We start from the raw sequence: 13062 nt of genomic DNA, 5'->3' as shown, positions 1-13062 counted from the left end.
TAAGAACAGAACCTTAGGGGACCCCAACAGAGAAAGGAAGATGAGAGGATGAAGTAGAATTGTAAGTAACGCTAAAGGTGCGATTAGATAATTAGGAAAAGAACCAGCGAAGAGTACAGTCATGGAGAACAAAGGCGTGGAGTTTTTGGAGGAGGAGGGGGTGGTCAACCATATCAAAGGCAGCAGAGAGATCCAGGAGTAGGAGTACAGAATACCGTCCATTGGTTTTGACCGTTAGTAGATTGTTTGTTAGTTTTAGCAGTTTCTGTGGAGTGTTGAGGATGGAATCCAGACAGAAGGGGATCAAGAAGGCTATTATCAGCAAGGCCACTCATTCGGCTGTAGATCAGACGTTCAAGGAGTTTGGGTAAAAAGGGGAGCAAGGAGATGGGGCATAGGTTAAGACTGGATGAGTCCAGTGAGGGCTTTTCAACTTCTTTAGCGGTAATCCCGAATGTGGCTCGGGGTGTATTTTCAGTACCAAAAGCGGTAACCCCCAGCTACACTCGAGATCGCATCGCAGGATCCATGCAAAGTTACTTACCTTGTCCCCAGGATCCTGCGATGTTTCCCCTGTGTGTTTGCAAGCTGTCCTCTGCCGGATCTACAGTGCCAAAATTCAAAAGAAGTGAAAAACACACAATACATACAGTACACTGTAATCTTATAGATTACATTACTGTATGACATTATTTTACCTCCCTTTTGTCCCTAGTGGTTTGTCCAATGCCCTGCATGCAGTTTTATATTATAAATACTGTTCTTTCTGCCTGGAAACTGGAGATTGTCCATAGCAACCAAAAAGCCTCCTTTACATCAAACGTGGTTTTAGACCAGCTAGAAAACAGCGAAAATTAGAATCACTTGCAGATTTGAGCGATAGTGATTTGAGGGGAAATTCAAACACTGAACGTAATGACAGCGACAATTGTGCAACTGAGCACATTTCAGTGTTTTTGATTTGATTACATTATTGAATCATTTTTATTTGTTATATTTATAGTTATTTATTATATTATAATTTATGACTTCACGTTTCAAACTTTATCATACCCGAGATGTCTACTAGACTCTTGTTTGGACAGATTTAAGTGAGTTATTCCCAAGAATTACAGGCCTACAATACAAAACGCCAAATTTCCATGCAAAACATTGTACCGCTTGGAGCATCAAAAATCTGAAATAATAATACCGCCAGGGAGGTTAAGTATGGGGCTGACAAGTGCTTGTTTTAGAGAGTTGGGGAAGATGCCAAAAAAGAGGGAGAGATTGAATATGTGGGGTAGAGAGCGTGTAGAATAGAGCTAGAGGGTGAAAATAGCATTTGTGAGGGAACAGGATTCAGAGGGCAGGGGGTAAGATGGGCCTTAGCAAGTAGTTTATGAACCTCATCTATAGTGGTGGGGCTGAAAGATAGAAGTAATGACTGTACCTGTGGACATGAAGTGTAAAGCTTGGAGGGTATCTGAACAGTAGAGATCTCCTCATGAATTGTATCAATCTTCTGTTTGAAGTGATTGGCGATCTCCTGGGCATTGAGTGAGTTGGTGGGTGGAAGACGAAGCAGAGAGTTGAAGGTACAGAGGAGTTGAAGGGGACGGTACGATAAGGTGTTAATGAGAGAGATGAAATAGGTCTGCTTGGCAGTGAGGAGGCTGGAATTGTATTTTTGGAGGACAGCTTTATACTGGCTGAAATCTTTCTGGGACTTTGTCTTATGCCACAGGCGCTAAAGAGCACGGCTGTTTTTTCAGATTTGTTTGGGTTCAATTTTGTTTGGGTACAGCGTCGTACGACCGCACAATTGTGAGTTAAAGCGAATCAGTGCCGTATCGCAAAAAATGGCCTGGTCATTAAGCAGCCAAATCTTCCAGGGCTGAAGTGGTTAAGAATAGAGGACACAGCTGTCAGAAGGAGTGGTAGACAGTGCATAAACATGGTCACCTGTGGTCTGTGTGGTATTTTTCAAGGCGTTTTCTTGTGTTCCTTTGCTTTGTGCATTTGCTGAAGTGCAGAGTCAGAAGTGCTCCCACTTATAGAAATACCCCCACTTTCAGAAAGAATTACACTCCAGTGTGCCTTCGACATACATTCATCACAGTATGACACAATGTACAGCAACTCTCTACTGTGCATTGTGGTGTACTGCATTACAAATTGTTGAATTTTTTTTGCCCATTCGGGTGCATTGGTCCATTCATTTAATTAGGCTGCCTTAATGCAACACACCACCATGGCAAAGTGTCAATGTGCCCCAACCAAATCAAGCCTAGACAATGATGTCTGTACACAGGAAATCGGTCGCTTTTTTATGCAGCTTTAACTGCCAGGTAATTATCCCCCATTGGGGTAAAAAAAAAAAAAAAAAGAGCAAAGCTCACTTTAGCCTGGTGCCAGTCATTTAATGTCTCCAGGGAATGTTCACCAAGGATGAGCATAAGCCTGTTCATATCCTAATCCAAACCTGCCTGACCTATCCTGCCAGGAAGTTGTCACTGCGCACCACCATTCATAAGCAGCTGAGGCATTCTCTGCCCCCACAGTGTATACACACCCCTTGTCAGTGGTGGCTGGTGCTAACAATTTTTTTTTGGGGGGGGGGGGGGGGGGGGGCGCAAAAAAACTAAAAGAAATTTGAAGAAAAATAAAATAAAAATCAAACGCAGCCACTCTGCCATCAAACGCTGCCAGGGTGACAGTGTGCCCCCCTGCTCGCCTTCTGCCCCGCACTTCCCCTCTCTTGTGGGGCAGCGGGTGATGGCAACGAGCGGGCTCCTTCATGTGTCTCCTGCACTTCTCCCGTCCTCTACTACCGTCAGGTGTCCAATAGCAGCGCCTGTTTTAGCCAACCAGATGACAGGTAACCTTACCTGAGCAACCTGACTGGCTGAGAGGCAGGGTCAGTGTTAGGGAAGCGATGTATTCACTTCCCTAACACACCAATGAGTAATCACCGAACGCACAGCAGTGCACCTGCCGTTTACCCTTTTGGAAGCCTAGTAGAGCCTATGACCCTAATCAGGCACTTCCAAAGAAACCCCACCGCTGTAATTCATATGCCTGGCGCCCAACAAGAGGCCGGGCATATGAATAGGAGGCGGCAGTGGCGACCATAGATAGATTCATGCAATGGGCGATCGCTCATGTGGGTGTGACTACCCAACGATTGTTTTGTCAACAACCGACGTCATCAGGGGTACGCCCACATGCCTGCGCTGACGCTCTAAATAGGCTGCTGGCAGGTCAGAGAAGTGCTGCTATTAGGTTCAACCAGGGAATGAGCAAAGTCGCATCCAATTGCCAGCAATCACACGATTCAAATGGGTGCAACGCTGACTTTGTGGTGATGCATCGATTTGGAAAAGTAGTACCTGCACTACTTTTGGTGATTTCGGTGTGACTTGAATAGAAATCTGTGCATGAAGCCACAAAGATGTCTTCAACGTTGCACAGAAGTTGCACTGACATGCAGCTTTGAAATCGCACCATTTCAAAGCTGCAGTCAATGTGAACAGGGCTAGGATCCAAACATACCTGATCTCCATCCATCTCTTCCAGAACAGGTAAAAATTTGTGTTGACAGAAGCTGGCCTCTCTCATGGTGGCCATTTGCTAGAGCTGCACGACTAATTATTAAAAAAATAAAAAAATAAATTGCGATCTTGATTTAACCCAGCTCACAATCTTGATCCAGCATTTCTACAATTCATGTAACAAGTGCAGAGCAGTTCTCTGCTCAGAGCTGTCAAAAAAAAAAAAAAAAAAGCAGCTGGCAAAGTTTTTAGCCTAAGGCCGCGTACACACGGGCGGACTGTTCGCCCAACCTTGTCCGCTGAACAGTGTTTGGGCGGACAGTCCGCTCGTGTGTGGGCTTTCAGCGGACAGTTTCAGCGGACAGTTGGACGGACAAAATCTTTCGGAAATTCCGAAAAACTGTCCGCTGAAACTGTGTTTGAGCGAACAGTCCGCCCGTGTGTGGGCCTGTCCGCTGTACTTTCGAAATGAGCAGACTGTTCCCGCTCGGAAAGTCCGCCCATTTCGAGCGCGTGTACAGGTAGGCGGGGCCCGCGAAGGAGACGTCGCGGGCTCCGCCGCCTGGAATGGGCTTAAAGGGGAACCCCAACGCCGAAAAAAATCGGCGTGGGGGTTCCCCCAAAGTCCACACCAGACCCTTGTCCGAGCACGCTACCCGGCCGGCCAGGAAAGGGGGGCGAGCGAGCGCGCCCCCCCTCCTGAGCCGTACCAGGCCGCGTGCCCTCAACATGGGGGGTGCCTTGGGGAAGGGGGGGCCGCGCGGCCCCCCCACCCCAAAGCACCTTGTCCCCATGTTGATGAGGACAAGGGCCTCTTCCCGACAACCCTGGCCGTTGGTTGTCGGGGTCTGCGGGCGGGGGGCTTATCGGAATCCGGGAGCCCCCTTTAAGAAGGGGGCCCCCGGATACCGGCCCCCCACCCTATGTGAATGAGTATGGGGTACAATGTACCCCTACCCATTCACCTGTGAAATAAAGTACAAAAAAAAACACAACACAGGGAAAAAATATTTTATTGCACAGCTCCGGGGGTCTTCCGTCTTCGGGGGTCTTCCGTCTTCGGGGGTCTTCTCGCCGGACTCCTCCGCTATCTGTGTGTAGCTCTTTTACTAGCGGAGGAGTCCGGCTTTCTTCCTCCCCGCCGCCGGCCTCTTCTCCCGACTTCGGGGGTCTTGTCCCCCTCTTCGGTTCTTCTGCCGGGCCACCGCGCCTTCTTGTAGCTCTTTTACAGGCGGTGGCCCGGTCTTCTGTCGCCGCTGCCTTCCGTTCTTCTGTCGCTGCCTTCGGTTCTTCTGCCGGGCCACCGCGCCTTCTTGTAGCTCTTTTACAGGCGGTGGCCCGGTCTTCTGTCGCCGCTGTCGCCGCTGTCGTCGCCGCCGCCGCCGCCTTCCGTTCTTGTTCTTCTTCTTCTTCTTCTGCTTCTTCTCCTGGAGATGTTGACTCGACGAGCTCTCCGGCCGGAATGCCAGAGCCGCGCTGTGCGGTCACTTATATAGTGACAATGGGGCGGTGTCACATGGTATATGTCACATGGGTTGGTCACATGGGTTGATGTCACATGGGGACTATGACATCGTAAGGGGGCGGGGTCACCATGTGACCAACCCATGTGACATATACCATGTGACACCGCCCCATTGTCACTATATAAGTGACCGCACAGCGCGGCTCTGGCATTCCGGCCGGAGAGCTCGTCGAGTCAACATCTCCAGGAGAAGAAGCAGAAGAACAAGAAGAAGAACAAGAACGGAAGGCGGCGGCGGCGGCGACGACGACGACAGCGGCGACAGAAGACCGGGCCACCGCCTGTAAAAGAGCTACAAGAAGGCGCGGTGGCCCGGCAGAAGAACCGAAGGCGGCGACAGAAGAACGGAAGGCAGCGGCGACAGAAGACCGGGCCACCGCCTGTAAAAGAGCTACAAGAAGGCGCTGTGGCCCGGCAGAAGAACCGAAGAGGGGGACAAGACCCCCGAAGTCGGGAGAAGAGGCCGGCGGCGGGGAGGAAGAAAGCCGGACTCCTCCGCTAGTAAAAGAGCTACACACAGATAGCGGAGGAGTCCGGCGAGAAGACCCCCGAAGACGGAAGACCCCCGAAGACGGAAGACCCCCGGAGCTGTGCAATAAAATATTTTTTCCCTGTGTTGTGTTTTTTTTTGTACTTTATTTCACAGGTGAATGGGTAGGGGTACATTGTACCCCATACTCATTCACATAGGGTGGGGGGCCGGTATCCGGGGGCCCCCTTCTTAAAGGGGGCTCCCGGATTCCGATAAGCCCCCCGCCCGCAGACCCCGACAACCAACGGCCAGGGTTGTCGGGAAGAGGCCCTTGTCCTCATCAACATGGGGACAAGGTGCTTTGGGGTGGGGGGGCCGCGCGGCCCCCCCTTCCCCAAGGCACCCCCCATGTTGAGGGCACGCGGCCTGGTACGGCTCAGGAGGGGGGGCGCGCTCGCTCGCCCCCCCTTTCCTGGCCGGCCGGGTAGCGTGCTCGGACAAGGGTCTGGTGTGGACTTTGGGGGAACCCCCACGCCGATTTTTTTCGGCGTTGGGGTTCCCCTTTAAGCCCATTCCAGGCGGCGGAGCCCGCGACGTCTCCTTCGCGGGCCCCGCCTACCTGTACACGCGCTCGAAATGGGCGGATTTGCCTCCGCCTTACGTGGGCGAGTCCGTTCATTTCAAAAGTTGAGCGGACTGTTTGGCAAACAGTTCGTTGAAACAGTCCGCTCGTGTGTGGGCAAGTCCGCTCATGCAAATTTTGAGCGGACTGTTTGCCGAAACTGTTTGACGAACAAGGTTGGGCAAACAGTCCGTGCGTGTGTACGCGGCCTAACACTGCTCAGCGCTGAGAGATAAAGAGAAACATTGTATATCATTTGGTTCTTTTAGATCAGGGGTGCCCAACCTTTTGAAGAGCGAGGGCCACCTAAGCGATTTGGTAACCGGTTGCGGGGCCACAATGAGCAGAGCGGGTGCATGACAGCCCACTCTACTCTATAGAGCCCACTTTACTTTTTTTTTTTTTGCGGATCGGATTGGAGGTAGGCATTTGTAAATGGACACAAAACTTCTACTCCTTAGCCCTTGTACACACGGTCGGAGAATCTGTCGGAAGGAGTCTTATCGGACCGTGTCGTCAGATAATCCGACTGTTTGTGGTATGCATCGGACTGATTCCGTCCGAATCTCAGTCCGACCCAATTTTTCCAACATGTTGGAAATATTTCCCGAACAACTGGGCCGGACGGATCTAATCCGATCATGTGTAGAGCATTTTCATCGGACCAAGTGCCACGCATGCTCAGATCAAATTCCTACATCAAAGCTATTGGCTACTAGCCTGAATGTAGTCCCATCGTGTTCTGAAAGATCGTATTTTTCGCCAACTTGGCCCGACCGTGTGTATGCAACAGTGTCGGACACAATCCGTCGGACTAAATCCGAAGGGCAAAATCCGACGGATTTGGTTGGCAAAATCTCCGACCGTGTGTACGTGGGCTAAGAGGTGAATGGAGGGTCCAATTGGGTTAGACTGACTGTGTGAAATGGGCTTATGGCTCAGTGCAGGTAACCCCCAGGTGCACTGCTCTGCACCTGCAGATCAGTTTGAAAGCAGCCCAGTATCCACTGCAAGACAGATATGCCCATATATACACTGTGATGTTAGTAATAAACTTACTATTAATAACAGTATTCTATTCCATCACAGAGCAGGAGGTCGCAGACCACATCAAAGGGCTCCGTGGGCCACTGGTTGGGCACCCCTGTTTTAGATCCAAGGAATGAACTATGATCTGTAAATGAGGTCAGTTTAACCACTTAAAGAGGAGTTTCCATTTGAAAAAAAATAAATAAAAGTCAGCAGCTACAAATACTGCAGCTGCTGACTTTTAATAATTGGACACTTACCTGTTCCAGGGTCCAGCGATGCAGGGAAGGGGGGGGGCATTGCAACTGTGGGCACCCACTGCTCATGCGCACGCGGTGCCACGCAGTCATCTGGGACCTGTCACGTGTCCCAGATGACTGACAGGAGTGAGGGGGTCGAGCTGAGCCCTTCCTGCGCAGAGGGGAAGTGACGTCACCAGCACAGGCACTGAAGGAGGCAGACTATGAGGGACCCCCTAGCAACAGGCAAGTAAAAAAAAATTAAAAAAAATAAAAATTCCACATTTTTTGGGGGGAATTTTAATCTTTTTTTTTTTTTTTTTGTGTGTGTGTGTGTGTGCGCAACACCACTTGAAGGCTGACCTTCAGTCATTTTTTTTCATCTTTCCATCTATTAAATCTTCTGTCCTTGTTTTAACTTTGAATAGAAATTTTTTTTTTCTTGCCAGTAAAAAACCTTATACAGCCAACTTCCTGTTTCTTGTCTGGTCACTAGCCTAGGCTTATGACATCATGCACAGCTCTTGCTCTCTTACTCTCATGAGAGTTTGCTAGGAAGGGAGGGGGGTGAGTCATAAGAGGGCCAATGAAAGCTGCAGAGCTGGATGTGTGTGTCTGTGTAAATCCAAGAAGTAAACAGGCAGCAGCTTTACCTGCCCAGTTAAAATGGATGCAGACATACTCAGTGGAGAAATATTTCAGCAGCATATTTGCCAAATACAGAATCACAGTATATATAAAATATGCAAAGTGGTTGGAGGGAAGCTTCAGAATGGCAAAGATGATTTTATTACAAATTATGTGAGCAGACTGCAGTTCCGCTTTAAAGACTAAAGCCTCGTACACACGATCGGATTTTCCAAAGACAAAGCATCTGACTTTTATCTGAGGGGCGTGAACTTGTCTTGCATACAAAGGGTACACAATTGCCGGCCAACAAACACGAACGTAAAGACATACTATGAGAAATCTCAGCTCTTGAGTGCCACCCTTTGGGCACCTTCTGCTAATGTTGTGTTTGGTGAGCATTGATTTCAAGCATGCATGTTTGTACTTTGTACTTTTGTGTGACAGACTTGTGTACACCCGATAGGAAAATCCGACAACAGACCATTGTCCGCCGAAAATTTACTAGCCTGCCATCCAACATTTGTTGGTGGAAAGTTGGCCAACAATTGTCTGATGTAGCGTACTAATGGCCGAATTTTAGGCAAACAGTCTGTCATCACACAATTCCCGAACGAAAATCCGAACGTGTGTATGAGGCTTTAGACTCGATTTAGATTGGATTTGATCAAACTTAATGGATCCGCCAGGGCCAAAAGTGATGGATTGTGTTGTCTTGATAGAACCAAGCTTCTTTGGTCATGATGAAGCATGAGCTCAGGCCTGTTCGCATGATCCACGTGCAGAGCCCGCTAGGAAGTCGGCGCACAGGCAGCGAGACATTGCCCGATCTCTGCAGCGGCTCACTGCCTTTCATTAGTGCAGCACTACGCCAACTTCCTGGCGGGCTCTGCACGTGGAGCATGCGAACATGCCTGAGCTCATCCTTAGTCATGATTTGAGTCATATTTCCATCAAACACATTATGAGATCGCATGCTGATGCGACCAGTGGTATCGGTTGTGCCCCAATAGAAATCAATGGCACGGGATACATGGAGCTCCGGTGCAGGTAAACATGGCCCTGTACAGGTGTATGGTGTTTGGAAGGAGGCCTAGATCTATGGCATAGGAGGGTTATTATGCCTACTCAGTCATTTGCAGATAAATCAGATATTAAAATCAATGCATGTATGATCACTAATGGACTAGATTGTACATGTATTCATACTTCGTGTATGTTGTAGCAAACATACCTCTGCCTACATATGGCAATATAAAGACATTATCTCACCACACATACAATGTGCCATTAGAAGGGCTCATTGAAGCCTGATATCGGCGTTCATCATGTGTGTAGGAGATTAGCAGCCTCCACTGACTGTGCCCAGGTGTGCAGAGTCCCCCGCACAGCATGCTGGGAGTTGTAGTATATGGAGTCCCCGGCCCTCCTCGGTTACCTTCACCCTCCTCAGTAACTCCCGGCTCCTATCTATGGCCGTGCCGTAGGCCGCCCGGCTTTTTCTTTTCCTCTGACCGTCCTCCTCCCCGGGGCTCTCCGAAACACTCGCCGCTGCCACGGCCAGGCCCAGACCGAGCAAAACTCTCGGGAAGCCGCGGCCAGGTCGCAGCAGTCGGGACAACATGGTTCCTGTCAGTCCCCTCTACGGACTACAAATCTACTCCAACCCCGGGGTATGGGCCCACTTCACGGCCACATACAGGGGAGGGCTGAGCCTTGGTGCCACTTTCCTCAGTCACTTGGTACAGACCGCCACTTAGAGGGAAACGACGAGGAAGGAACCAAGTTCATATCCTGGGGGGGGTAAACATTGAAACAATTTTCTAATAATGTGTTTGAAATGGCCCTTCCCAATTAATTCTCATACATGTGTTGACAGGGACTTGTATTGTGCTCCCAAATGTTCATTTTCAGGTGTAGGGGAAAGTAAACCAAATTGCAATTCCTGTGTCCAATACTATAGAAACTTAAAATAGAACTAAAGGCAAAACTTTTTTTTTTCAGTTTCCATAGAGTAATGGCCCATACACACGATCCGAAAATCAGACAAAAAATACCGCTTTCGACTCGATCGTTCGATAATCGGATCGTTAGTACAGCGCTTTCGAGAGCCGATCACGACATTTCATCCGATATTATTTCGATCGGACAAGCACGAAAAGTTTCCTCGTACAATTTTCATATAGTCAGTACAGTTGTCGTCCGAAAATACAACACAAATACATTACAACACATGACATCATTTCTGTCGTACAAGAATTTTCATGACTTTAGTAACCTATTCAATTTGCGACTATTAAGCGAAAAAAGTCGTATGCTATTCGGATCATGTGTACGGGCCATAAGGGAGGGTTATAACCCTTAGGGTTTTTTTTTTCTTGTCATCTGTGTTCTATTGTGGAGATTTCCCTTCACTTCCTGTCCCATAACCAAAACAGGAAGTGATAGGAAGCCCTGCAAACTGAAGGAGTTCCGCCCGCCGCACGAAAAAATGGAAATCCAGCAGCTACAAATACTGTTGTAGCTGCTGACTTTTAATATATGGATACTTACCTGGCCTTACCTTCGGATCAACTCTCGGGTGCTACGGCTGCCATTACTTGTAAGGGAAACCAGCAGTGAAGCCTTTTGGCTCCACAGCTGTTTCTCTACTGCTCATGTGCGGAGCGCGCTACGCATTCTAACTGGCCCAGTGGCAGAGGAAGGAGGAGGGGGCTGAACTTCTGAGGGAGTAGGGAAGGGTACCTGTCAAAATGCGCCAAATGTGGCACCGGGGGGGGGGGGGATGAAGCAGATAAGTGGAGGTTCTACTTTTGGGTGGAACTCCGCTTTAACCACTTAAAGTGGAGGGCCACCCAAAAAAAAAAAAAATTGCATTAATAAAAAATTTTTTTTTTCACTTACCTGAAACGCTGTTAACCCCTTACCACGTGATCAGCTGTCAGCCAATGACAGCTGATCATGTGACACAACAGAGCCGGTAATCGGCTATTATTCCTCCTTGCGCTGACAGCGCGAGGAGAAAAGAAAAAAGCCGATCACCGGCGGCCGTGATCGGAACATTAGTCCCGATCACGGCCAGCGTATCAGTGCCCACCTGCCCCCTGACAGTGCCACCTATGTAATAAGATAAGTGCCCCCATCAGTGCCACCCATCAGTGCCCACAGTGCCACCCATCAGTACCCACAGTGCCACCTATCAGTGCCCACAATCTGCCTCAACAACAGTGCTGCACCCCAGTGCCACATATCCATGCCCATCAGTGCCATCTACCAGTGCCCAGCAGTGCCAACTATCAGTGCCACCTATCAGTGCCCATCAGTCCCATCTATCAGTGGTACCTATCAGTGCCCCTTAGTGCCACCCATCCGTGCCATCTTATCTGTGCTCATCTTTGCCCATCAGTGCCGCCTTATCTGTGCCCATCAGTACTGCCTTATCTGTGCCTATCGGTGCCACCTTATCTGTGCCTATTAGTGCCGCCTTAACTGTGCCTATCAGTGCCCACCAGTGCAGCCTATCAGTGCCCACCAGTGCCGCCTCATCAGCGCATTTCAATGAAGGAGAAAAATGACCTGTTTGCAAAATTTTATAACAAACTATGAAACATGATTTTTATTTTTTATTTTTATTTTGCATCTTTTTTTATTTGTTTAGCAAAAAATAAAACTCCCAGCTGTAACTAAATACCACCAAAATAAAGCTCTATTTGTGGGAAAAAAATGATAAAAATTTCATTTGGGTACGGTGTTGTATGACCGAGCAATTGTCATTCAAAATGCATCAGCGCTGAAAGCTGAAAATTGGTCTGGGCAGGAGGGGGGTTTAAGTGCCCAGTAAGCAAGTGGTTAAAGGGGTTGTAAAGGTAAATGTTTTTTCACCTTAATGCATTCTATGCATTAAGGTGAAAAAACATCTCACACTGCCGGCGCCCCCAGTCCCCCCGTTTTACTTACCTGACCCCTCGAAAATCCCGCGCTCGCCCCCGCTGTCCTCTTCGCTGCTCAGCCTGGCCGCTGATTGGCTGGAGTGGATGGATTGAAAGCAGCGCAGCCATTGGCTCGCGCTGCTGTCAATCACATCCAATGACACAGCGCGCCGGGGGGCGGGGCCTTGTGATACAGCGAGCGGCTATAGCCGCCGGCTGTATCACGGGAGCGCGCCCGCAGTGCTTCTCACCAATGCGAGGGAGCTCGCATTAACGTGAGAAGCACCTGCGGGAGGAAGCAGAGACAGCCGCCGAGGGACCCCAGAAGAGCAGGTTCGGGGCCACTCTGTGCAAAATGAGCTGCACAGTGGAGGTAAGGGCCGGTTCACACAGCGAGGCGATGCGAGGCGACACGGTTCGCCTCGCCTCGCTCCCGCAAGTCGCCCCCGTTCTGTACAATGGAACCGTTCTGAGAGGAGCGACTCGAGTCGCTCCGACTCAGAAAAAAGGTTCCTGTACTACTTCGGGGCGACTTCGGGGGCGACTTGCATTGACTTCTATACAGAAGTCCTCTGCAAGTCGCCGCTGAGGTCCCCGCAGGTCGCGGCGAGGCAAGTCGGAGACGCCTCGCCGCGCCTCGCTGTGTGAACCGGCCCTAAGTATGACATGTTTGTTATTTTAAAAAAATAAAATTTTTTACTTTACAACCCCTTTAAGGTTTGGAAGGATTTGAACCCTTAATGACCAGGCCATTTTTTGCAATACGGCACTGCATCGCTTTAACTGACAATTGCGCAGTTGTGTGACATTGTACCTAAACAAAATTTATGCCCTTTTTTATACCACAAATAGAGCTTTCTTTTGATGGTATTTGATCACCTCTGCGGTTTTTATTTTTTGCGCCATAAACAAAAAAAGAGTGTAGATTTTGAAAAAAAAGAAACAATATTTTTTACCTTTTGCTATAATACATCTCCAAAAGAAAAAAAATTAATTTCTTCATCAGTTTAGGCCAATATGTATTCTTCAACATATTTTTGGTTTAAAAAAAAACGCAATAAGGGTATATTGATTGGTTTGCGCAAA

At 48.9% G+C, this 13062-nt stretch overlaps 1 protein-coding gene across 2 annotated transcripts in view; it reads right to left on the bottom strand.

The window, feature by feature from the left end:
* Positions 1-9805, bottom strand: part of LACTB (lactamase beta) — a 92118-nt gene extending 82313 nt beyond the window's left edge. The window contains exon 1 of one of the 2 annotated variants that reach the window (XM_077472070.1): positions 9486-9805. In XM_077472070.1, coding sequence (XP_077328196.1) covers positions 9486-9671 — 186 coding nt within the window. In that variant the 5' untranslated portion in view covers positions 9672-9805. The remainder of the gene's footprint in view (positions 1-9485) is intronic. The other variant, XM_077472069.1, reaches the window with a different exon arrangement.
* Between the last annotated feature and the right edge of the window lie 3257 nt (positions 9806-13062).

Source organism: Lithobates pipiens, unplaced genomic scaffold, assembly GCF_037356315.1.
Source record: "Lithobates pipiens isolate NorthernLeopardFrog02 unplaced genomic scaffold, aLitPip1_a1.2 Scaffold_8, whole genome shotgun sequence".
Lineage (NCBI taxonomy): Eukaryota > Metazoa > Chordata > Amphibia > Anura > Ranidae > Lithobates > Lithobates pipiens.
The sequence above is the reverse complement of the archived record's forward strand: the minus strand, read 5'-3'. Positions and strand labels throughout refer to the sequence as shown.